The 27120-nt window shown below is 40.3% G+C and overlaps 1 protein-coding gene across 6 annotated transcripts in view; it reads left to right on the top strand.

Moving 5' to 3' along the window:
• The window catches only part of DCLK2 (doublecortin like kinase 2), a 134489-nt gene that overhangs the window by 40349 nt on the left and 67020 nt on the right, over window positions 1–27120 (top strand). For all 6 annotated transcript variants that reach the window (XR_011031070.1, XR_011031071.1, XM_068279181.1 and 3 more), the window contains exon 2: window positions 1055–1389. Coding sequence is in view for 4 of the 6 variants with exons in the window: in XM_068279181.1 (XP_068135282.1) it covers window positions 1055–1389 (335 nt within the window). In the remaining 2 variants the exon portion in view is untranslated. The remainder of the gene's footprint in view (window positions 1–1054; window positions 1390–27120) is intronic.

The raw sequence follows: 27120 nt of genomic DNA, 5'->3' as shown, positions 1-27120 counted from the left end.
CCTTCATGTATAAGAAACATAAATCATAAAGCTTATTGCATGTCGCAGGAATGTTTGTCTAGTCTATGGGTAATGAATATGAAGTTCCAAGTTATAACTTGATTCACCAATGTCTCTTGCTGCTTATTTGGGATATGATGTGTGTGGCATTCTCACACACCCTAAATTATGTATTGATGATAGAAAAACAAGGGCGGTTCAGCACAGAAAACTGGTCTGAGATTGTCATTTCTGATTCTGACGCAATTTGCTTAGGTTCTTCTAAGGTAAATAAACAATTGTGCAAACCTGGCCGTGATTTATTAAAAAAAAAAATGTTTGCCAGTTATGAGATCCGCTTTCAGGATTGGGTCAATATTCCTTTTTAATTAAAAGTGGAACTCGGCTATTGCTGAGAAAACCTTCCATTTTAGACCTATACATTCTTGAGGTTAATGGTAAACTTTATCTTGGCTAACTTAGATGTGATCAAGTAACACGACTGCAAAACAAGGTTCTTTAACACAGATCATAACAGAGACTGTGATGTAGGAGTAGCCAAGTTTTCTGCCACCATCCGTAAATTAATGCAGGTGTGGGAAAACTAGTACCAAGCTTATACGCTGTGCAGCTAATTATTCATGCAGCAAGAAAGGGAGTTTCTAGGTTTGTGCTCCACAAAGTGTCTAGGTGCCAGGCTTGCAAAGTAGTGCAATTTCTGCTTAGGTCAGTTTTTTGAAATTCGTAGCTGGATGCAAACTGAACTGGAAAGATACTTTTCAATAACATTAACATTGTATAACATAGATTTGCTTATATAGGTTTTCATTGAAAGTGGGGTTACGGTTTAAGTTATGTCTGCCCCTGCAGATTGAAATGCCACATACCAAACTGTGCTTTATTTAAATATGTTGTCCTGTTACTGCAGCCAGTCAGTATAGCAGAAACTGTCACCTACTGAAGCATTTTCATAACTGTTTACCCATTACATCAGATTTGAATCTGCCCTGCATAATTATGTTGGCCTAGTCATAATAATTACATATGTTTTGTCTGTTTTTATTTTTACTCTCAGGTGAAAGTTACGTTTGTGCCTCGAATGAGTCTTACCGTAAAGTAGACTACAATAGAAACATTAGTCCAAACTGGTCTGTGAATGTAAGGACTGGATCGGGTCGTTCTCTGTCACAATTAACCGCACTAAAGAATGATATGAGGGAGAGCAAGGACTTTATTAAACCCAAGCTAGTGACCGTCATCCGGAGTGGAGTGAAACCACGTAAGGCTGTTCGCATCCTTCTAAATAAGAAGACTGCACACTCCTTTGACCAAGTCTTAACAGACATCACGGATGCTATCAAGCTAGACTCGGGAGTTGTCAAGAGACTGTGCACACTAGATGGAAAGCAGGTAAAATTCCAAACAAGTTCACATAGGTATTTGTCATCTTGTGCATATGAAAAGTCAATTTTTAATAAAAATAATGGTATATTCAAAGAATGTTTACAGTATTCTGCTACATACACACTTGAAAGATAAATGAAAGATATCAGACTAATTTTACCCCCTTCCATGTAGTACGAGAGCCATACCTACACAGTCTATTCTATGGAGCTGAACTCCCCATCAGATAAAAATCTTTGCAAGATGCTACACACAAAGATGCTGTACACATTCAAAAGATCAGTATCTGCAAAAGATCCGTTGCTGCAAAATGCATTCATAGTATATGATATCTGCAGATCCTCATACACACGCTGTTTAACAGACATTCATCTGCAGATCAGATCCACCAGGATGGATTTTCAGATCTGCAGATGATTGTCAGATATGCAGATGAATGTCTGTTAAACAAGGTGTGTATGAGGATCTGCAGATATCATAGACTATGCATTTTGCAGGAACGGATCTTTTGCAGATACTGATCTCTTGAATGTGTACAGCATCTTGCAAAGATTTTTATCTAATGGGTAGTTCAGCTCAATAGAATAGACAGTGTAGAGTATGGCTCTCATACTACATGGAAGGGGGTAAAATTGGTCTAAAATCTTTCATTTATCTTTTAGGTGTGTACACATCAATAGTAATGGGATAATAGATAGAAAGCTTACAATGTGGCCATGCTTAACCAGTTGAGGACCACAGGCTTACACCCCCCTAGTGACCAGGCCATTTTTTACAATTCAGCACACTGCAGCTTTAACAGTGTGCTGCACGGCCATACAACTTGGCACACAAATGAATCTGCCCTCCTTTTCTTGTCACCAACAGAGTTTTCTGCTGGTGGCATCTGATTGCTGCTGCCACGTGTGTTTTTTTAAAAATTAATTTAATTGGATTCGTTTTTATAAAACTCTCTTTTTTTTAAAATGTATTGTCGACCCCTCCCCCCTGAGACACAATCAGCAAGATCGCCTCTTATAGGCATAAGCCTATGTGAGGGATGGCTTTGTCAGCCTCTCCTGGGGATAGCTCAGTGACAGAGCTGTCCCCTGTACAGCAGTGCACTAGATCGCAGCACTGTATAAGCACTTTTGGACTTTTTTTTTCAGCCTGCCAGCCGCGATCATGGCTAGCAGGTTGTTTACAGAGCGGAGTTCCGTAACTCAGCAGGGATGTGGGATCCCTGCCAATCTCTGCTCCCAGGACTTGAAGCCGATCGGCGTTAGGCGGTCCTGCGGGAGCCACCTTCCCGACAGCTATTGGCGTTAGGCGGACGGGAAGGGGTTAAATTCAGCAGCATAATATTATGTGTATTTGTTTTCATAAATTCTTTACTTGTAGCTTGCTAGGCATTGTACCCTATTTATAAAAAAGAGGCGGCCTGATTACTGTTGAAAAAATCAGACCACCACCTTTGTATCTCTGTGTGATTATCTTATTAATTATGGTGGCACTCAGTGTGCTGATCACCTTCTGTATATACACTAAAGTTACAATCTACGTTTCCATTAACTTGAATTGACCTGTGGATTGCTTTTGGCTAATGGCTGTTCACCATAAAGACTTCCACTGATTTCTGTTGCTGCCAATGTGTCTCACTGGCAGCAACAGTATCTGGCAGAACAGCCAAAGGGTCGTGAGTTATTTGGAGATATCTTAGCCCTGTCTGCTTGGAACCTCACAAGAGTATTGATTGGTTTACCCAGTAATGCTGTTCATGATGGTAAATGCACCAGATGCATTTGGCTTTGGAAAACAAGCGTCTTTCTTTTTTTTTGTATAAAGCTGGCAGGCGCTGATTCTGAGGGAAGCATTATACCTTCTGAAATATAATGTGATTTGTTTTGTTTCATTTCACATAAATGTTGTTGCTAGGAGACTGTGATATAAAAAGAGGTCTCACGCTTTTCAGTATGCTGCTTTCTGCTAATTGTGTAGCTAAGTAAGTAAAGGCCAGCAATTCTGTTGTTCTCATTGTATTCTCCTGCCTGGCAAACCTAGTACATGGTGGAGTGCATCTTCTTATGTTCCTACGAAGAGAAGAAAGCATAGACTATATCTTGATCCACATGTCTGAAAACATGACATGGGATTTTGCACATATTCCACATTAATGATCAGCACCATTAAAACTTCAAACTGTTATTCCATTGTCTTAAAAGATCAATGTCATAATAAGCAGTAATTAAAATCCATATAATGACCAAAAGGTATCAGTATTACCATTCTGAGCATTGCACAGCATTTCGGAGCCTCTCCTTTATCAAGATCACGACATACCGTGAATTCAATTTTAAAGTCATAAAGTTCAGTCACAACTGATTTAATTTCTTGTGTTTTCGCCACACAAATTATTTGCCTTATCTAATGTGTTTATTAAAAGTGGTTTGATTATCCTTTAGAAAATTTACAGACTTATTCAACAAGTGCAAATCAGGGTCTTGAACAGAATCTAGGCATAAGAATACACATAGCCAGTTAATATGATGCTTTTATCCTTCTCCAAGTCATCTGCATGTCTGTAAAACAAAAAGACCATTTGTGGAATTGAACACGAGTTAAACACCAGTACAAGCCTCATCCATCCAATATGATTTGCCCTACTAAAATTGGGCCTGAGGCTAGTATGGTTTCCTTATTTAGGTTTTATCTTCATAGTGCCACAAAAAAAATACCTACTCACCTGAAACTTAGTGTTTTCCACAGCTGTGTGCTAGGTTCAGTCTGCCACTCTGCAGGGTACGTTTGAGAAGCTGAGCTCCACAGCAGTCTACTGGGATTTTGCTGAGTTATTCTATGAGTGACACATTAAACCTGGGAGTTTATTGCACTTGCACAGATTTCCAGACCAGCGGAATGTTTGGTTGCAGGCACAAAGGCATAATATTTAAAATTAAGTATTAATAGCTAATTTAGAAGGTTGACTCTACTCACAGTCGGCATTATACATTTTATTTTTCCTCATTAGTATAGTTGAGCAATCCCTTCTAAGCCTCTAGAAAGGCCTAGGCTAACCTGAATGTCAGATCAGTCATCCAAACCTTGATCCAGATGCCCACACAGTGATTTAAGTTCTCACCCAACTTCCACTTGGCAAGTGCTTAGCCAAGGTGTGGACTGGAATGGGTGGAGGAAGAGACTGCATACAAATCAAGCAGCTTGCCAGAGGGTATTACACCTTTGACATAAAAATACCAGGGAGTCCTCCAGGGTGGTCTACTGAGTGTGCCCTTGTGGGTGCATCTCTCAAGTACTTTGACTCTGACAGGAGAAAAGCGCTTTACAAGTATTTACATTTAACTTCATTTTACACCACTATAGTAATAAGGAGGGGCAAAGGATAACACTGACTGTGGCAATGCCTTGTTCCCAGTTATTCAGAGTAGATGGCTGTTCAATATATATCCACACACGGTACTTTCTTTCTCAATGTTGCTTTTCTGATTCTCTTCAGTTACACAAGGTTAGACTGTGCTGTGGACTACAAAGTGTGCAGTTCTGTTCTCAGAAGGCGCTGCTACACAATGCATAACCGGCTATGTCAAGCAATGCAGGTTCATATCCTTTCTAGCGGATGGTCAAGCTGCATACATTTGCATACCAAATTTGCATAATCTTGTATCAACTTGGAATTGTTTGCATCTCACTGGCCATCCCTAGTCCTTAGATATTACACTTTGTAAGCACTCCTGAATTTTACACGCAACATGTATAGTGAGAACAGTCAGCCTTCTACATGGGGCTGACATTACTTTATGTCTACTTCAGGTCTTCTTCAGGTTTTCCACAACTTATCGTATTCACAGGCTAAAATAATGACAAATTCAGGTAGACATGCCGGCTGTATTTAAAAAAACAAAAACCATCTCTTAATAAATATAATTGAATTATATGAAACCTGGAGTCCACTTTTTATGCTCCTGATGTTGTTTTGTTTTTTGTATAAATTATCTGAGACAATACATCCAAGGTACAAGTCACGTATTAAAGCATTTCTGTGCAAAGGTTTTGTATTTGAGTCTTGCAGCACACACAGGACCCCTCCAAGCTGTTCTGAAACATGCCTTGACATTGAGCAGATTGTGTGAAAATGTAATCCATGAAACAAGGTTAGCTGCAGAAGATCAGGGACAAGCATGTTGACAATGTAGAGTTTAAGTCACGGCAGATGGAAGCGCTGCAGCAGCATCTTAGGAGGGAATTGGCCAAGTATCTACTAGGAAAGATATGTAAGGTTGTAAAGCTATGAGAGGAAACAGCTGTGTAAAACAAATCTCTTATATTTGGGAATATACTGGACAGAATAGCAGCATGAGTGGAAAATTACATATATACAGTATGTGTGTATGTATATATATGTATATATATATATATACACACATATACACACACAGCGTGGGAAAGGGGGGAGAAATAAATCCTAACAGTGATGCTTATTATCTGTGCATTTATTTGGGCCTGGGGCAGTTTTTTTCTTTCCAAACTAAAGGTGCAAGGGATGCTGGGAGATTGATGTCATAACTCCACCCCTCATGTCCATGTGATCTAATCTAGGCATACAGACGTCTGAAATAAGAATTATAGCAAACAGACACGATAAGATAGGCTCCTGCAGTTTCCCTGTCTTTTCTCTGTGCTACAGTTTGTGAAAAGAGAAGTAATTTGATCCAGGCAGGCATAAAGCAGGGGAGTTAACCAGGCTGAAGAGGAGGGCACAATGCTTTCAGCTTCAGGAATAAGGAAGTGCTACATACAGATATAAATGTCTGTTCTATCAAATATGATGTACCAGATGTAAATTTTATAGGTTCATTTAATGCTGTGAATACACAGTATGTTTCTGTACCGTGTATCGAGCCTCTGGCTCGATTACGGCGCGTCCCTGCTCGTCCCCGCGTGCCCGGATCGATTCCCGCTCGTCCCCGCGTTCGCTTCCTTATCTTCCGCTTCGTTTATTCTTTTGTCCTGCCCACCGGTATCGAGCACGGAATCGATTCGGCGGGGTATCGGACATTATCAATCGAGCCATCAGCAGCTCGATTGATGATAATAAAAAACGCACCGTGTATTCACAGCGTAACTGTACACAGTGCCTAGACTACATATATGTATTGCCATTCAGACCTTTTTTGGCTGGAGGTAGCCTTTAATGACTGACTATACAGGGGTTGAGGCAAATCAGTGCACCACTCCATCTTGAGAAGGTCTGCTCTGATGCACGAAACATGTAAAGTTTTTAAATGCAACTTCTTATCTCAGTCAGTTCCGTACTGTCCCTGTTTTTCTAATAACTTCCAGTTCTTGGCTGGGCTTTATTTGTTCTTTTGTGGCACATAGCTCCTTTGATGTAGACTTCCAATAATAAGACTATTCCTATTACATGCTTTACTATACTGTTGTGTGCTTGAATCCACATACATATGGTTGTACTCATAAGTTTATGTACCCTGGCAGATTACATACATTTTGTAATATTTATTAAATGATACATCTTTGAATATTTAAAGTATCATATTCACTTACCTGGGGCTTCCTCCAGCCCCTGTAAGCCTATCTGTCCCTTGCCACAGCTCTGCTCCATTCCGTTTTTCTGGGGTCCCCTCCGTAGCAGCGGCCAACCCAGCCAGGTTGATGGCCTCTGCGCATGCAGTCGTGCTTCTGTTGCCCGGGAGCCTTCTGCACAGATGCAATACTGTGCCTGCGCAAAACTCTCCCAATTATGGGAGCGTGTATGTGCAGAAGCCGCAAACCTGGCCGGGCATTGATGCTGGCGATCATTAAAACTGGCACTTCGATCAGTGAATGGGCACTGTGATCCCATTAACTGATCTCCGGGCTAATGGGCAGTGGTGAGGGCCGTATATATATCTACACTCCTGTGCGGGAACTGAAGTCCTGCGGGGCATAGATATACTGCCACGAACGGCATACATGGTTAAGCTTTTGTTATGGCAATTTTGTTACTCTGTGTATTTATATTCTTCATATTATCTGTCTTCTGTGTTGTATTACAGGACACTTAAATCTTAATTTCACATATGATTGATGAATAAATTCCCTGTGTGTGTGCTGAATAAACTCAATTTGTGCTTGTTTAGCTAGATCAGAGTGTCTTATCAGCAGCTGTGAATCAGAGCTGTGAGATGCGTAGAGGCAGCTCTCTGCCCTGTGTGAACACTATCTTAACCCTTTCAGTGCTTCTAGTGAAGTGAATACAAGTAAAACTTCACTTTTTTTGGATTTCCATAAACTGTAATGATTTTTTTTTTTTGCCTAAAGGTTACCTCAGAGTGGCTAATTGTTTTGAGCAAAGAGAAACTATGTAATTTGTGGTTGGTCAAGTAAACTATCGATTAGCATCTACATGTCCAGTCATTACAAACACTACAGCAAAGAACACTTGTTTAGCAAATGCAGTACAGATTTTACATATGGACATTTTATGCTGCAAAAATAGTTTCCTTCAACCATTTTAATGACTACTTGCAACAGTTCGATACATGCTATTTATACTTTCAGAGTGATTATCCTAGCTTGATTACACAGTAGTAAACTTGAGCTTCCATTAAGCTTTGTGGTTTATCTGATCTAATATTTATACTGTATACCTATTTTAGTTATGCCGATGTGTTCAGTGTTCTTTCATCACTACTTTGGGTATGCACTTCAAGATGCAATAACGGAGCCTCCACCTGTTCCCTGCAGCACTTCAAGTGTAAAAAAAGAAAAGCTGCCCTTTTATAGCAGATGTTGGGCATGTCTTGCTATATTATTATTATTATTATTATGTTATTTTTAGTGGATTTCCTGCAGGGTTGAGATGTAATTCTAAAGGTGACCACTAATGATACAATTTGCCTAACGATTGATTATGAATGATTCTTCTTATGAATGATCATAATTGCTTGGGACCACTAACGGACAAAAATCTTCGAACCAATCCGAGCAAATTCATGAAATCGATCCAAATGTCTGGCATTTCGCACGCATCCTCGCTGAGTTACGGAACTTCCCTGCATAAACAGCCTGCCAGCTGTGATCGGAGCTGGCAGGCTGCAGGAACAAAACACTGCAATCTAGCGCAGCTCTGTACTGGGTACAGCCCTGTCACTTTGCTGTCCCCTGGAGTGGCTCACAATTGGATCCCTCTCATAGGCTGATACCTATAAGAGGTGATCCTAGTGCTGGATCTTAGAGGGAGGGAGGGAAATGAAAAAAAAAAACTATTTAATTTTAAAAAATACCTTTTTAATTAAAAAAATGACATCACAGCAGCAATCAAATGCCACCAACAGAAAGCACTGTTGGTGGCAAGAAAACAAGGCAAGATTCATTTGGGTGCTAAGTTGTATGAACGTGTAGCGAACAGTTAAAGCTGCAGAGTGCTGAATTGTAAAAAATGGCCTGATCACTATGGGGGTGCAAGCCTGTGGTCCTGAAGAGGTTAATGTAAGCCTGTGGCCCTCAAGAGATTGATGATCACGACCAAATGTTTCCGATTGATTACCATGGAAACACTTGATTGGCCACTGGATTGTATCATTAATGGGCACCTTAAAGTGGTCTGAAAGTCAGAATTTCTACTTTGCTCTAAAAGATTCCTCACAGCTTGAAAGCTACTATCCCAGAATTATTTATTTATTTTTTTAGCAGAACATCACTGAAACGGTTAAACAAAACACTTTGTCCTGCTATTCAGCTTCAAATCTGCATTCAAACTGGAGATAACAGTATCTTTGTTTGTATTCCAATGTTGATACATATGTGTAAACACAGTGTAACAAGTGAAAAGGAGCTCTCTATGAAGCTCTCTGCGTTTCAAGCACACAAACCGTTCAGAACCGCTAATTAGAAGATGTTAATTTATAATAATGAGCAGTTTGAATAAAATGCAATGGCAGGTTTCAGGGCAAGATAAACTACACTTTGTAAACTTGTAATTTGTAAACCGACAATATTATAATAATATAAATATAAGATAACTGTATTAGTAATAAGTAGGAACAAACATTTTTATTGAATGTTTATGTTGGAGTTACAGACCACTTTAACAACTTTACCCCCGGCGTTACGAATTTCTCCGTCCCTTTTTCCATCCTTTAACCCCCAGGGATGGAGAAATCCGTACCTTCCGCGCTACCGCCGCTGTCCGCGCTCCCGCCGCTCGTGCGCGCGCACCCGCCGCTCGTGCATGCCGCCGACCGCTCGCCCGGAGATCAATGAACGGGAAAATCCATTCCCGTTTGTTGATCTAAGCCCCCGCAATGATCCGCTGCTTCTATTAGAAACAGCGCCATCATTGTGATTCTCCCAACCTCCTACTGCTTCCTGTAAGCGTCCTTCCGGACGCTTACAGGTCGCATGTAAACAGACTCACTGTGGCCATATAGTAAACTACACCCTAAAGCATTTTACACATACAGATATATTGTATTACACAATAAATTAACTCATTACCTCCCACACTCCCCAATTTTTTATTTTTTTTTTGTAATTAAAAAAAAAAAATAAAAAAAAATACAATAAAAAAAAAAAAAAACATAGTTACCTTAGGGACTGAACTTTTAAAATATTTATGTCAAGAGGGTATAACACTGTTACTTTATAAACTACGAGCTTGTAATTAGGGATGGACGCAAAACTGAAAAAATGCACCTTTATTTCCAAATAAAATATTGGCGCCAAACATTGTGATAGGGACATAATTTAAACGGTTTTATAACCGGGACAAATGGGCAAATACATTTCATGGGTTTTAATTACAGTAGAATGCGTTATTTAAAAACTATAATGGCCGAAACCTGAAAATTTTTTCCCACATTTTTTCCTATTTTCCGATTAAAACACATTTAGAATAAAATAATTCTTGGCATAATGTCCCACCTAAAGAAAACCTAATTGGTGGCAAAAAAAAAAAACAAGATATAGTTAATTTCATTGCGATAAGTAATAATAAAGTTATAGACGAATGAATGGATGGAGCGCTGAAAGGTGAAAATTGCTCTGGTGTTCAAGGGAACCCCTCAGTGGTGAAGTTTACATACAAATGCACACAACAATCAATATTCTGTATTTCATATGGTTCTTTTACCTGGCAACACTGCACATTCAATAAGATTTCAGTTGAAGTCTGATTTAAAGGGACTCCGAGCAGTGCAGAAACTATGGAAAGATGCATATCATTTTAAAGCTCTCTTTCTCCTCTTTCCAATGATATATAAACCACCACCCTACGTCTTTTAGTTTTCGCTATTTTCGCGATCGAAATTGCCGCGGCCTCGATTTCGATCGCGAAAATAGAGAAAACTAAAAGGCGTAGGGCAACGATTTAGGTGTCGTCAGAAAGAGGAGAAAGAGAGCTTTAAAATGATATCCATCTTTCCATAGTTATATTGTATTACACAGGGCGACTTTTTGTCAAAGTCAGCAGCTGCATTCAGCAGAATGGAGCTGCTGACACTGGGGAAAGTGTCGTCCTGTGTAATACAATATAACTATGGCTTGATGGATATCATTTTAAAGCGCTCTTTCTCCTCTTTCTGACGACACCTAAATCGTTGCCCTACGCCTTTTAGTTTTCTCTATTTTCGCGATCGAAATCGTGGCCGCGGCAATTTCAATCGCGAAAATAGCGAAAACTAAAAGACGTAGGGTGGTGGTTTATATATCATTGGAAAGAGGAGAAAGAGAGCTTTAAAATGATATGCATCTTTCCATAGTTTCTGCACTGCTCGGAGTCCCTTTAATATTGCTCTGAATACCTACAGTATATTTGTACTACTCTATGTACTGCAAACCTTTACAGCCATCAACTGGGCAATGTTACCAAAATGGAATAACCTGCTTAATTTACATAATGGTCTAAAAAAAACTTTTCAGTAGGCTTCTGTTACGCCCAATCTTTTTATCAAATCTAATATACAGTATATTCTATTTTTTAAAAAAAATGTATGGTAGCTTTTATCTTAACCATTCCCATTTAGTGCTTTATAATCTGTCCTATAAAACATACATCCATCCCTCCAACCATCATCAACATTGTTTGCCCACCCACCTATCTTCAAGTCTCTAATGTGTTGCCCTTCCTTTTCACCCACTCTGACCTGCCTGTGCCCAACAATCACCAATTTGCTAGTCTATTAAAATGTCATGGAGTCCTACTAATTTAACACATTTACTGTAAGGGTTAGTTCACACTACAAGTCTGAAGCTGGCTGTCTGCTGTAAAAAAACAAACAAACAAAATAAAACCTGCTGCAGGCATTTTGGTGGTGTTTATTAGTGATTTCACCTCCATAGGATTTGGTGGAAAGTACCTGTCAGCGCCAGTTAGATCACTAATGAGCATCTGTCAGCACCTGCTGAAAGCAACAGTCAGTATGGAACAACTTTTTAGCATTTTCACTGTGAATGAGTCGCAAGAGAAAGACTGAGCTACACTTTTATTCCTTAAGCCAAAGTATAGTTATCCAAAGCAACAATCAACAGAAATCTGGTTACTGGGCTTAGATTAGCCCAGAAGGTAGCTTTGTAAAAAGCAGTATCCATTTTCTATTTGCTTCCGGTTTTTCACATAGCTGGTTGCATACTTGCATAAAACAGCCAAAGTGTTTAATATTGATTATTAGAGGAGAAATGCCATCTGTCATTTTAAAGCCAAATCACAGACCACGTTGTAAATTCCGGTCAATATACATAGTGTCCCACTGAGCTTCCTGCTATTAGCAGCTAATTAAGCTGGTAAAGACTTGCCTGCAGCTGTTATCTGTCACATTGTGCTGTGCTCTCATGTAGTCAGTATGTAGTTGTGGGTTTACCTTATGCAAAATCTAATGAACCCTTTGTTGTTCCTTTTTCAATCTCTTATCTTTCAAAAGATGATTTCGCTAGAATATGCAGATTTGCGCTTTCTCTCTGTCTCTTATGCTGGATACACACCATGCGTTTCCGCATTTGATGCGTCCGTCGATACGCATCGATTCGATTATTTCTGACATGTCCGATTCAAGCTTCGATGGATCGTTAGGTCGATTTGCCATACTTTGCATGGCAATCGACCTAAAAGTCATCGAAATGCGTTCGGAAATGCTCGGAAATAATCGAATCGACGCGTATCGACAGACGCATTCGACGCGGAAACGCATGGTGTGTATTCAGCATTATTCATATACAGTGTGTAGTAGAACCTGAAAGGAAGGGACTCTCAACTTGGCCAATATGAACCACTGTAATGCCCTACAGTCTTGGAATCTGAATTGAAGACTGTCATGTTTTTAAAGCGTCATTTGCTTGGCTGTTGTGCAGATCTTTTGGTTTCAGACTTGCATAAGATTTGCAAAAAGTATGCATCTATTTATGTCAGTCAGACTGAGGACACCAGATCTCAGAAGCAGAGGACCAACACAGCTGCCAGAAAAGTTACACGTCGTAAGAAATAGGGCCTTCCATATTTGTTCTTATTTCAGGTTCCCTTTAAAGCGTACCTGCACTGGCATGTTACATGAGATAAACATGGGTACATAATAGTACTAATCTTGGTGATAACTTGTCTAAGGTCTTTTTCTATTTTTGCATCGCAAAGGATAACAAAAAAGACTAGTGGTTCTTCCTATGCAAATGAAGCAGTTAAGAGTAAACAAAAGCCAACACCCTTTTGCCCGAGAAAAATAGGGCTGGTAATATTCAAACTGATCTTTTTTATTTTGTTTTTCAGCTGAATGAAGCGTATTTATCCCTCCCGTTGTGCTCTAATTCCACCTGTATTTGAAAAGCCATCATAGCCAGATAACTCTCCTCTTGGTGGAAGACACCAAATAAATAACCAAACACAGCAATAGTGCAGCCAGTAAAGCGTCTAAAAAAAAAAATCACAATTTGTGACAATCAAAACCATTTGCAACTACAGGGTGTATTAGAAATGGGCAAACACCACCTGCGGGCTTAAGAGCTCGCCCCCTTCCTTCCCCTGCTTTTCAGATACAGCATAAGCCTGTTATTGTAATTGGGGCTTCCAAACCTTTACTCAGATGTTTGATGCAGCGTAAGCCTGTTAATTGCCACCAGGGCTTCCACAACTTTGCTCTTAAAGAGGAGCTGTCAGGATATTTAGAGGAGCTTACATAGCATATGTATTGCACAGTCCACGTTTTGATTTTAGTGATTTTTCTATTGTAAAAAAAAAAAAAAAAAAATCCTTCTTATGGTGGCTATACGTGGTACAATTATTTTATCCAATCTTACCAATTCTATGTAGTATAAGGGAACTGTCTAAATTATCCTTTCAGTATATTCACTTAATTTACCTTTATACTACATAGAAATGGTAAGATTGTATGAAAAAAATTGTACCATGTATGGCCACCATCAGGATTCTCCATTTTAACTGTCTACCTTGAAGCCAAACCTGATGTCATTTCCTCCCTTACTCTCCTTTGCCTGATTGTGTATGCATTGCCCGCCCTCCTCCCAGTCTTCAGGCATTTCCACCCAGCTCTGCAATAAAAGTGCATTGTCTCAGCATGAGAAATATTGGCCAATCAGAGAGGAACAGAGGTGTGGGAGGGGAAAACAGGAGGGAAAGAGGCTTCAGCCAATCAGGCTGCATTAGTTAAGTCTGAGGAGAAATAAAGAAGCAAAAAAAAGACAACCCAGCATGCCCTGCAACTTCCTTTGTGTGGCAATGTACCAAATAAGAGTCGGGTAAACTGGGGAATGATCATTTATCAACAAGAAAAGAAATAGTGATTTTTATCTTTTGGATTGCCTAGTTAGCATCCTTATTACTTGTTTACCAGATAAAAATAAAGAATCGATTTTTTATTTTATGCCCGACAGTTACACTTTAAAATAAGCTCAAACAGAAGGATCTAAAACTGTATTAAATAACCACTATCAAATCAGTAATACATGTACATTTTGTACATTTTTAAAAACCTAAAACAGCGTTTTATATCACCATCTGGACGAGTGGATTGCAATGCCCTGCTGGTCATTTTCACTGTTGTTCACTCTGTGTACTCCAGCGAGTGTGACCCTGGCTCGGCCTGCCGGTTTTGTCATACAATGACTCATCACGCCTCTGAGTCATTGTTGGGAATGATAAATCATATCTGAATACTTCGCAGTTGAGGCAAATTGATGTAATTTTTATGTAAATATATGTAGCTTGAAAATTGCCCAGTCAATTAAACCTGGGTGGGACTTGATTGGTCCAATTTCAAGCTGCATATATTTGCATAAAAAATGCATACATTTGCATAAACTTGGAAGTATTTGCATCTCATTGATCATCCCTAGTCACTGTATGGGGGAATGTATGAACAACTGCTGTATGCCATATTGCACTGTAAAATGGTTTAAGTTATACCAAATAAATACATATAAAAGTAAATAATAGGAGCGTGCGCTTAGTTATGTCCACTGTGAGCGCGATACATTCACAGGAACCAGCATTGGAACATGGACGACTTTGTGGGTAGGACATCAGCGATGACGTCTGTTATGCAGAGCAGTTGCCAGATACACATGTAACACAAGAAAGGGGAGTTTCCCCTGGCTATTTAAACTCTTGAACCGGTATGTCTCGCACAGCATGGAGCCTCTAAAGACGCTTAAGGAGTGAAACGGATGTTAGGCGATCCGCTGCTTCCACATCACCCCACAGTCGCACCTTAGGATTGTATATGCTACCTTTTATCTCATGCTATTATGGCATTGTTGTCATTGACAATTAAGCCGGATGGATTAAAGCAGGGGTGCCCATTAGGTAGATGGCGACCTACCGGTAGATCGCGAAGGACTTCTTGGTAGATCCCAACCCCACTACATTTTCCATTCTGTATATACAAGTGTGCCCCTAAAATTGTACATAGGTGGATCATTTTGACTTGCTAATTTTTCAAAGTAGCTCACAAGCCAAAAAAGTGTGGGCTCCTCTGGATTAAAGCTTTTTAATGCAGTGCTGGATATTTCCCTCTTTCTACATGTTAGAATAGTGTGATAACTTTAAGGCTAAGTCTACAGTGGGTTGCAAAAGTATTCGGCCCCCTTGAAGTTTTTCACATTTTGTCACATTGCTGCCACAAACATGCATCAATTTTATTGGAATTCCACATGAAAGACCAATACAAAGTGGTGTACAGGTGAGAAGTGGATCAAAAATCATACATCATTCCAAACATTTTTTACAAATAAATAACTGCAAGGTAGGGTGTGTGTAATTATTCGGCCCCCTGAGTCAATGCTTTGTAGAACCACCTTTTGCTGCAATTACAGCTGCCAGTCTTTTAGGGTATGTCTCTACCAGCTTTGCACATCTAGAGACTGAAATCCTTGCCCATTCTTCTTTGCAAAACAGCTCCAGCTCAGTCAGATTAGATGGACAGCGTTTGTGAACAGCAGTTTTCAGATCTTGCCACAGATTCTCGATTGGATTTAGATCTGGACTTTGACTGGGCCATTCTAACACATAGATATGTTTTGTTTTAAACCATTCCATTGTTGCCCTGGCTTTATGTTTAGAGTCATTGCCCTGCTGAAAGGTGAACCTCCGCCCCAGTCTCAAGTCTTTTGCAGTCTCCAAGAGGTTTTCTTCCAAGTTTGCCCTGTATTTGCCTCCATCCATCTTCCCATCAACTCTGACCAGCTTCCCTGTCCCTGCTGAAGAGATGCACCCCTCGAGCATGATGCTGCCACCACCATATTTGACCGTGGGGATGGTGTGTTCAGAGTGACGTGCAGTGTTAGTTTTCTGCCACACATAGCGTTTTGCATTTCGGCCAAAAAGTTCCATTTTGGTCTCGTCTGACCAGAGCACCTTCTTCCACATGGTTGCTGTGTCCCCCACATGGCTTGTGGCAAACTGCAAACGAGACTTCTTATGCTTTCTGTTAACAATACCTTTCTTCTTACCACTCTTCCATAAAGGCCAACTTTGTACAGTGCATGACTAATAGTTGTCCTATGGACAGAGTTTCCCACCTGAGCTGTAGATCTCTGCAGCTCGTCCAGAGTCACCATGGGCCTCTTGACTGCATTTCTGATCAGCGCTCTCCTTGTTCGGGCGGTGAGTTTAGGTGGACGGCCTTGTCTTGGTAGGTTTAAAGTTGTGCCATACTCCTCCTATTTCTGAATGATCGCTTGAACAGTGCTCCGTGGGATGTTCAAGGCTTTGGAAATCTTTTTGTAGCCTAAGCCTGCTTTAAATTTCTCAATAACTTGATCCCTGACCTGTCTTGGACCTGTCTTGTGTGTTCTTTGGACTTCACGGTGTTGCTCCCAATATTCTCTTAGACAACCTCTGAGGCCATCACAGAGCAGCTGTATTTGTACTGACATTAGATTACACACAGGTGCACTCTATTTAGTCATTAGCACTCATCAGGCAATGTCTATAGGCAACTGACTGCACTCAGACCAAAGGAGGCCAAATAATTACGCACACACCACTTTGCAGTTATTTGTAAAAAAAAAATTGGTATCATGTATGATTTTCGTTCCACTTCTCATGTGTACACCACTTTGTATTGGTCTTTCACGTGGAATTCCAATACAATTGATTCATGTTTGTGGCAGTAATATGACAAAATGTGGAAAACTTCAAGGGGGCCGAATACTTTTGCAACCCACTGTATATTCCGATTACATTGCTTTGTGGTTAAAGTGAACGCAAGCCAAATATCTTCAATATACTGAACAGGCGTGAATCTTTCCACTCTACAAAGCAACTCATTAGACTGTCTAGGGTTAGTTTATTCTAGCCCCGGTACAGACTATATACAAGAGCGTGATCAGACTATTCCTTTTCATATTTACAGTTTTCTGCACCAGCTACGTGCACATTGCACTGTGTGATTTGGCAACATCACACTGATTCATTGCCCAGTGATCAGGCATTAGCAGCAGAAGCTACAGATCTAAAATTGGAAATAGCGATAGCTTGGATGCAGGGGTATGCAAATCAGAATAAAATAGTCAAATTACAAATCGTTTGGCATGTATTGGAGTCCACATATTCTGCCTATTTAGCTTTCCCTAATGCATAAAACATGCAAAGTGCTATTGTAGCCAGTGATACTCTCCTCCTGCCTGTAAAATGTGATTGACTCTGGGAGGTGGATAAGAGCATCTCCTGTGGAGCTTTCTCCTGAGTCAGCACAGATTGTCTCCCAGGCGTTCAGCTGCTCACAGCCATAACTGGCTTAGCAGGTGCCTTGTGCTCTACAATATTTGCAAAATGCTTTGATCCCACCACTTAATATGATAAGATGGGGATGACTCAGCTGCTCATGAATTTGTTTTAATTATGTGTAAATTGAAGTAGCTTTATGTATTTCACGTATTCTTGTGCATCTTCTCTGGGGTCCTATTGTTTTTTATTATGTTTTTGTTTATTTTTTTGTCTTGGCATTCTTTGAGGTCATCTTAACAATGTGACATGACACATTCATAGAGTTATGTACACCTATTACATGCTCTTTAATGTTCAACATTTAGCAAACTAGATTTAAGATCAATGACAGACAGGCAAAGCATGCTGAGAGCAAATGGCTTCCTATCAGTCCAGCATTGAACTGTAAATCACTGCATTAGTAAAACAGGCTGAACCTACAGTAATTACTATGCCCTCCTCATTGTTACCATTTTGTGTATATAGTATGAGGTGTGTGAGATATTTCTTGTTACATCTACAATCTTAAATATAGCTGATCAAGCTAAATTGGTTTTAATTAACGGTAACCATTGTTTAATCGACTTCGTTTTGTAACTGCTGGAAAATACAGACCTCTACTCAGTTTTGTTTGGTTTCAGCATGATTGGTCACTAGGTATCAGTAATGGGATTGACAATTGCCTTGTGTTGTATTGGGATTTAAAAGGAAACTTTACTTTTTCTCCTGTGGAAACACCTGATTAAGGAACACAAACATCTTAAATAGCGCCACCCTCTCCCAGCTCCTCAGTACATTTGGATATCTTTCCTGAAAAAACCTTTCAAGAGTCCGCTCCCACTTTTTGTCTTCCCAACCAGCCCCAGCAGTGCCATCAGCGGTGAGTGAGGTGCCCTGCCTGGGACTATTTTATGTATCGATGATTCCCCTCCGTCTTTTTCTTTCTCAGGCCTAATTTGAACCTAGGGCACAAGGCTCTGAGAAACCTCGTTCCAAACGATGCTGCCAATGTAACATTAAATTGTCGGAAGATAGTATTAAAAAGCTTTGTCAACCTTGCACTAATGCTATTATAGCAGCTGAGACTGACAGTTTACTTAAGTGAGTTATGGAAGGAGTTAGACATGAGATCCATGTATCCCTTGATAGATTTAAAGAGGTACAGACACCAATTGCTCCAAACCCTGAAGTTCAGGTAGTGAAGCAAAAAGACTTGCTAGATGGTCCAGGTCTCTTTCACACTGACCTCAGTCAACCCTCCACAGTTTCAGATTATTTGGGGAAGGAGGAAGAGGATGAAGTATCAAAGATCATTTTCTTAGAAAAGGGGGAATAATCCAGTCTTGGAGATAGAATCTGAGAAGGGTAGAAAAAATGCCCCTATATTTCTCTTTGGTCCAGATTAAACTTCTGTGTTGTTAAAGGCTGTTTACTCAGCTGAACAGATTAGAGACACAGTCTGAACCATCTGCACAGGATGAGGTTTACTCAGGTCTTGCGCAGCAACCAGATAGAGTATTTCCCTTTCATCAATCTCTTAAAACATAATTTAATCACAGTGGCAGAATTTGGAGGGGCGACTGTTCATTCCGACGTCAGCCAAGATGAAATTTCCCTTTGCAGAGGTGGATCTAGAACAATGGGTCAAATGTCCCTAGACTAAACTAGATGCCTCCCTTTCTTAGTATTCCAAGGACTCTGATTTGTCCTTTGAGGACTCTGGGGTTCTTAGAGATCCTATGGATAAGCGAATAGAAGCATTACTTAGAAAATCATGGGAATTGGCAGCCCTTGGTTTCTTTCCAGGGGTTGCTGCCACCTGCATCTCTAGAAACTTGTGGATTTGGATGAATAATCCTGTTAACCATCACTTCATGTTCGGCATTAGAAACCTGTTAAATCTCTTCCGGTTGGCATTAGATCAATTGCCTTTCTGGTGGATGCTGTGGCAGAGATAACTTGTGTGTCAGCCAGTACTACGGCTCTTATAAACTTGGCCAGGTGGGCCATTTGGCTCAAGACCTGGCAAGGTGACATGACTTCCAAGAACAAATTGTGTGCCATCCCATTTGAGGACAAAGTACTGTTTGTTCCAGAGCTTTATAATGTTCTAACACGTTCATCTGAAAAGGGGAAGCAGTTTCCGAATAAGAGAATAGTTGCTAGATCTAAGAAGCCATTTCTTGCTAAGAAAAACCCCTCAGCCCGAACAGGGAAGTCACAGGGGCAAAAAAGTGGACATTTCCCAAGGGTAGAGGGTAGAGGCTTCATCCTTGGAAAGACTGATCCACCCAAAGACAAATTACTCGTTGCTAGTTAAAGGCAGGTTCATTTATTATCCGCGTCAGTGGGTGAAGTTAAACCTAGATCTGTTTGTGTTACAGTTGATACAGGAAGGTCATCGACTGGAGTTTTCAACACTGCCTCATCAAAGAAAGTTTGTAAATCGTATTCCCAAGAATCAAGAGAAGGCCGGGGGATTTGATCAGGAGATAGAGAAACTATAAATGAAAAAAGTAATTATGCCAGTTCCCGAAGATCAAGTTTTTCAAGGCTACTATTCGCACGTCTTACTGGTGAAGAAAACCAGTTGAGATTTTTGTTTTTATTCCAAATCTGAAGTTCCTAAATCCCTTTTTATGTTACAAAAGGTTTCTTATGGAAAGTGTATATTCAGTATGATCTCTTCAACAAGGAAAGGGAGTTTTTTGTTGCAATTGAAAATAAAATATTTTTGAGGTTTGTGGTCAGGGTCAGTGATCCATCATTGTCAATTCAGAACTCTTCCATTTGGGATCGACTCAGCTCCTTGCATCCTCACCAAGGTGTTAGCTGAAGTCATGAAGGTACTGAGGAGCCAGGGAATTTCCATATTCCATACCTGGACGATCTTTTGATCTTCGCCCAACCGTAGGAATTGGTTCAGGTTCACAGTGACAGTCATTCAGCTTCTAAAGGCTCATACACCTGTGCAACTATTTAGCTCAATTATCATCTAAAGTTGGTCTGTTGGATGATGTGTACGCTGGCTAAAGACAAGATGTCCAACGGATAACAGGCAGTTTGCCCAATCCAACCGCAGGTTCAATATGCCTAACTATCGTGCAGGTTGGCCACATGTGCAAGTAGTTTAAACAACTTGTTGCTTTTAAATGTGTACTTGTTGATGCGTATGCAGTATTTATATATTTAAATTAGTTGGCTTTTTTTAGTTGATCAGCGCGTGTGTATGTACTTTATTTTTTGGACTATAGAACGCACCTAGATTTAGAAAACAAAAATCAGGGAAAAAATATATATATACTAAACCTGGTGAGTCCATGGTGCAGGGGCATCTGATGGACCTTTTTCCTCAAGTTGTAACTACCGAGCCCAGCTACAATAACCCCTGTTGTCCCCATCCTCTACACAATTCAAAGCTATCTAATCCCTGCATACACTAATGCTACATACGCTTATCCCTGCATACACTAAATGTTACATACGCTTATCCCTGCATACACTAAATGCTGCATATGCTTATCCCTGCATACACTAATGCTACATATGCTTATCCCTGCATACACTGAATGCTGCATACGATCCCTGCATACACTGAATGCTGCATACGCTTATCCCTGCATACACTAATGCTGCATACGCTTATCCCTGCATTCACTAATGCTACATACGCTTATCCCTGCATATACTAATGCTACCTACGCTTATCCCTGCATACGCTAATGCTACATATGCTTATCCCTGGATACACTAAATGCCACATACGCTTATCCCTGCATACACTAATGCTACATATGCTTATCCCTGCATACACTAATGCTACATACGCTTATCCCTGCATACACTAATGCTACATACGCTTATCCCTGCATACACTAATGCGACATACGCTTATCCCTGCATACACTGAATGCTACATGCGCTTATCCCTGCATAAACTAATGCTACATACGCTTATCCCTGCATACACTAATGCTACATACGCTTATCCGTGCATACACTGATGCTAAATATGCTTATCCCTGCATACCCTAATGCTACATACGCTTATCCCTGCATACACTAAATGCTACATACGCTTATCCCTGCATACACTAAATGCTACATACGCTTATCCCTGCATACCCTAATGCTACGTACGCTTATCCGTGCATACACTAATGCTACATACGCTTATCCCTACATACACTAAATGCTACATACGCTTATCCCTGTATACACTAAACACTATATACCCTACCCCTGCATACACTAAACCTCTATAAATTCAGGCCTTTATTGCCTCTTTAGATTGGCTGCCGGACCTCCATTTTTGAGTTTTCTAGAGTGCGCTTCCCACCACAATGCTCATAAGTCACAGTTCCTGTAAAGTTCCTGCATTCAAAAGACACTCAACCAGTCGCTTAATATCTCCACCGTAGAATTCACCGTCAAGCAATGCAAAAAAACAGAAAAGAAAGAGGAATCCTAGTATAGTCTGTATTATACTCTTCAATGGGGTAACCACCACCCTATAGGGTTCCCAGTGAGGGCGGATATTTATAATAAGGACACCTCCGCCACCCGGTGCTCCACCCTATAGTTGGCACGCTCACCTTATGGCAAGGCTGCCTCGCCTCACAGACGGCAATCTCACATAGTTATACTCCCCTGGATTCACTCCACTCCCTTCAAGGTTCAGTATCTCAAAATACATAAAAGAATTGCATATCATAGTGCAGAGGTTCTTATCACACCGGAATGGCCAGACATCACACACACACACAAGCTTCCTTGCTCACCCTATTCAGCTGCTGCCCACCCTCACAGACATCTGTATACGCCTGAACGTGTGTGGTGTCTCCCAGGTATATTTTCCTTCTGGCCACCTCTGCCTCCAACAGTGGATCTATGGACTAACAGCCTCCCAATAGTGTAAACCAGACACTTTATTTTAAGTAATAAAAGGTAATGTACTTACAAACATGAAGTAAAAAAGCGCTTTGTATTTTAAAAATCTCAGAGGACGTCTCCTCCTGCTGTTGCCGATAGCTTCCTGCGCTTAGCTTGCCAGACCTCCATTGCCTAATGATTGGTGGAGACGGAACTTCTAGGTCCCGTCCGCGGAGGTATCTGAGCCAATAATAATGTACCTCCGCGGGTGGGACCTAGAAGTTCACTAGTCATTGGGCAATGCAGGGCCAGCAGCCAGTCCAGAAGGGGGCATTACCAGGAAAATGTAGGGGCAGTGAGAGGGCGCTAAGAGGAGACTGAGTGTGCCGGTGCAGTGTCTGATTGTGCTACACTGCACTGGCTGCTGATTCAGAATGCAATTCGGGGCATCAACTTCCTCCATTCTATGGCAGGACATACTCCAATCCAGTGGGCACTCTCTTTAGAATTTAGGGACACGCTGCCTAATGTCTTGCTGATCCCTAGCAAAGGACGGCTCGATCATGCTGTGTGGTTAGTGGTGCATTAAGTTGCATGTGTGTATGAGCCTTAAAGCACACCTGAAGCAAAAATAAACTTATGAGATAATGAATTGTATGTGTAGTACAGCTAAGCAATACAACCTTAGTAGCAAAGAAAAAGTCTCATGTTGTTTTCCAGTACAGGAAAAGTTAAAAATAACTTCAGTTGTTATCTATGCTAAAGAGCTTCTCTGAGCTCTACCACCCAACTTGGATCGAATACAGTCCTGTTTTCTGAAGCATTTAAGCTGTTTCTCGCTGTTTCTTGGCTGTTTGCGATAAGGTTTTACTGCAGGAAAGTTCAAAGCTTTATTAATTCTGTTTTGTTTTATAGCTAAAAAGACAGTGTGGTTTCTAAGCTGATAAAATGACAGAATGATGCAATGATATAAAAAAAAGCTATATAAGTGAAAATTAAAATATGAGAGACTTTTCTTTGCTACTAATGTTCTATTCATTATCAGTACTACACATACATTATATCATAAGGTTTTCCACTTAGTGTTTTGCTTTAACTCCGCTGGGTTGGATTCTAAACTATCTAAAATCCACCCTGGTTCCCGCATAGTTTTCCTGAATTGTTGCTCCTTCAAAAGATTGCAGTATGAACTGTGAAGAATTTCATTTCCATATAAGCCAGGGAAGGCTTCATTAAAATGCACACTTAATGAAAATGGCCATACATATTAAGAAATGTGCTGTTCAGGTTTTCTAATGAGAACAGAGAATGTGGGAGCTGCATAGCTGCAGTAGTAGATTTCCAGAAGTCTAGATTAGCTGAACCAATATATGTTATAGGGGAAGCTTGGCAGACCGTTTCGGTGATTGGAAGAAAATGCCATGCACTGTAGTAGAAGTAGGGGACCTCCTCTATGTAACTATATGTCAGATTTACATTTGCCTGACCTTAGCCTTGCTGAATCTTCCCATTTGATGGATCTCTGTAGGACTTCCTCATGTCTTTATTATTGTGTATTTGGCTACAAGCCCATTTACTAGCAACAATGTGCGGCTACTACCATCCTCTGCCGAATTCATGTGTTTCCTCAGCTGACAGATTAGATAGTTGTTGTTAGGCCATAACTAGTGCTGTCAACTGTTCAACCCAATTGTGTTCCCATGGGAAAAAGCCAATATCAGATAGTATAACAAGTTTGGCATATAAACTGAATCCTTTAAAGCTCTTCTCGCCAGCTTACATCATCAAGCAATGGACCGTTTTGTCATCTTTAGACAACAAAAGAGGCTGACAACAAAATCATGTTGTCTTTCATAAAGCCTGATTCTACACTTTTATCCCACCACTTCTGATTAAATTGACTATGTATGAATATTGCATTTGTCCAAGACATGATTTCTTTCCTTTCCTCTTATGCTTAAATAATTAAATGCAATTCTACAATCCATGTAATTATGATGCCAAATCACGTTTGATTAGTATAATCAGCAATTCCTAAAGGACCTAAGTACCACAGCTGGAGAGTTCTGTATAATAGTAAATTCAAATGTTACCCCAAAATTACAGCTTCAGCACATGACACAATCCTGCATTTTAAAATGTGGGGAGGGGGTTGTAATAATTTTGAATTTATTATAATTTGCATTTACCATTGAATATATTTACAGAAACGGCACATTTTTCTTTGCCAAACCTTTTTGTCTGACTAGAGGTAAAGTTGTGATATTCATGTTTAACTGTAATGTGCTTTTCCGGTGTAATGTGCGGTCCATGACAAACCATGGCAGAAGGAATATCCTACCCAACTGCTAATGGATTTAAATTTATACAGGCATTAAAACATTTTTTTTCACAAACAGCATGCAGTAGGGCAGCAAAACACCCGATGAAGGGGTTTATAGGAGTGTACTGTATGTCAAGAAAATCCCTCATTCTCTGTATAGTTTGGATGAAATTGAAAATTATAGTTAGAACATTGGGATGAACACGTAAAAATAAATCACTTTATTTAACATACCATTCATACACCACAGTATCAAAGGTTATGGTATCCGAATAAAAGATTATCATAATTCTTATACTGTATGTAAGGGCTGACGTAGTATGCTCCTCCCTACACATTTTGTTCTCGGTGTCAGAGTCACCGGGCACACTCCACATATGCTTCTTCCTAGGGCTTTACTATGGCATAACTTTTTACCTGTCATCTGAGAACTAGGCAATCAGACTGGCAGGCCCCCCGGAGCTTTCCTCTGCCCTTTTTCCCCTGTTTAGACTGAGCTGCCCTACGTTAGACCTGAACTCTAACTGTATTCTCATTAATAATGGCAGTGACAGACTTGGATGGCCTAGTGTGTCTGCTTCCTAGACAGTAGTTTTTTTTTTTTTTTTAATCCCAAAATCAGACACTATCTTCATATAGTTTCAAAATTGTTGAGCTTTGGCAGAGGAGATAACATTGTGTTGTGTTTTTTTCCAGTCAACTTAGTAGTATTTAGTATTTTAAAATAGAGGAGTCAGAGGTACCATAAACTAAGGAGTTCAAGTTTATGTGCAATCTTCACACTATTTTAAAAATAGTTTTCTTCTTTAAAGTTTCAGTGGCAAGTTTACCACTGTTTAGCCAGCTAGCCAAGTTGTCCATCTGAATGAGACTGGAGGTAAAGAAAAAAAAAAGCAGATTCATTGTCATTTTTAAGGATAATCATGCTCTCTGTAATGACAGTACAAATAGCTTGTCTCTGAGGGCCCTTTCACACGGGGGCGGTGCAGTATTTTTACCGTACTGCGCGGTATTTTTACCGCATTCCACCCCTGAGCAACAAAAGACTATGGAGTCTTTCATACTGCGACGTTATGACGCAACACACGTGACATTTTCACGGCATCCCCGGTGCAGGTCCAGAACTACGTTACAGTGTGGCATCTGCATTGGTTGTTAGTCTGTGGCAACACGGGATAATTTAAAAAATGACCGAGGTGGCGTGAATGCTTGGGAGCATATTTTTACAATACGCTTTCATGTACTTCTGCATACCCTGAAGCAGGAAGTGACTGCAAGTGCGCGTCACTTCCTGCTTGGCCCAATGCCAGATGGGGACTACCGCATAGTAATGCAGTATTCTCCAAAGGCCTGTTTCTGGTGGAGTGATGCGGTGCAGCGGAAGCAACGCACCACATCGCTAACGCTGGTTTATAGTCTGAAACCAGCCTGACTGCACACTGGAGTTATAAAAAAGCCCTTACATAAATAATATTATGTAATATTAAATATTATAAATATTGTAAGCAAAGGAAAACCTTACTGAAAGATGCCTTACAATAGTTGATACAACCAGAAAGATATGTTTAACATGTTCTAGAGTTCTCCTTTATAATTGCCATCAAATCCATGTTTGCATTATCCTGTTCAGCATTTCACTTTGAAAATAGAAAGCAGGAAAGTGAGCATGTCATGAATGAGTAATATAGTAGATCTTGTGCCCAACAGTTGAACAAAGACTTTTTTTTTTTTCCCCCCTCAAACAATTTTTATGGTGCGAATCTGCACAAAGTATGCTTCTTTAATGTGATGGCACAAAGCATGAAACCTCCAGGGATAACTGGCCACTGCTGGGTGTTTTTGAACACAGTGAACTGTAGCAGTGTTAACATTTCAGCGCTTTTCCACTGCAGAAGGATAAGCTGGTCTTTCATTGCCGGATACACAGACACAAAGGATGACCTGCTTTGCCTGCATTAGTGCAGCTAACCGTCATAAAGCTCTCACATTACTTCATCTGTTAGAAGAAGCTTAAAGAACAGCAGTTCCAAATTAAGTAAAAATTAAACTTTGCCCTTTGAATAGTAATGACATACGCTACTAAACAGTGCTATTATATTTTTAAAATTAAGCTTTTTAGGCAAGAAAATCATTTGTCATCATTCAGTCACACATTGATCCAGAATAATCTAACTGAATGGGGACCATAAGGTAAATGTATCTTGTTTTGGTCATTGGAATAATGTCATACACTCCTTAGCGTGATCCTCTGCCACTGGTTGCTCTGCCCGGCTCATGCCTGGATGTGCCTGCCATTGCCATTTCTATTTGCAACGCTACCCCAACTGCTGAGAAT

This window comes from Hyperolius riggenbachi, chromosome 1 (assembly GCF_040937935.1).
Source record: "Hyperolius riggenbachi isolate aHypRig1 chromosome 1, aHypRig1.pri, whole genome shotgun sequence".
NCBI classification, from domain to species: Eukaryota; Metazoa; Chordata; class Amphibia; order Anura; family Hyperoliidae; genus Hyperolius; species Hyperolius riggenbachi.
This window is presented reverse-complemented; position numbering and strand designations above follow the sequence as displayed.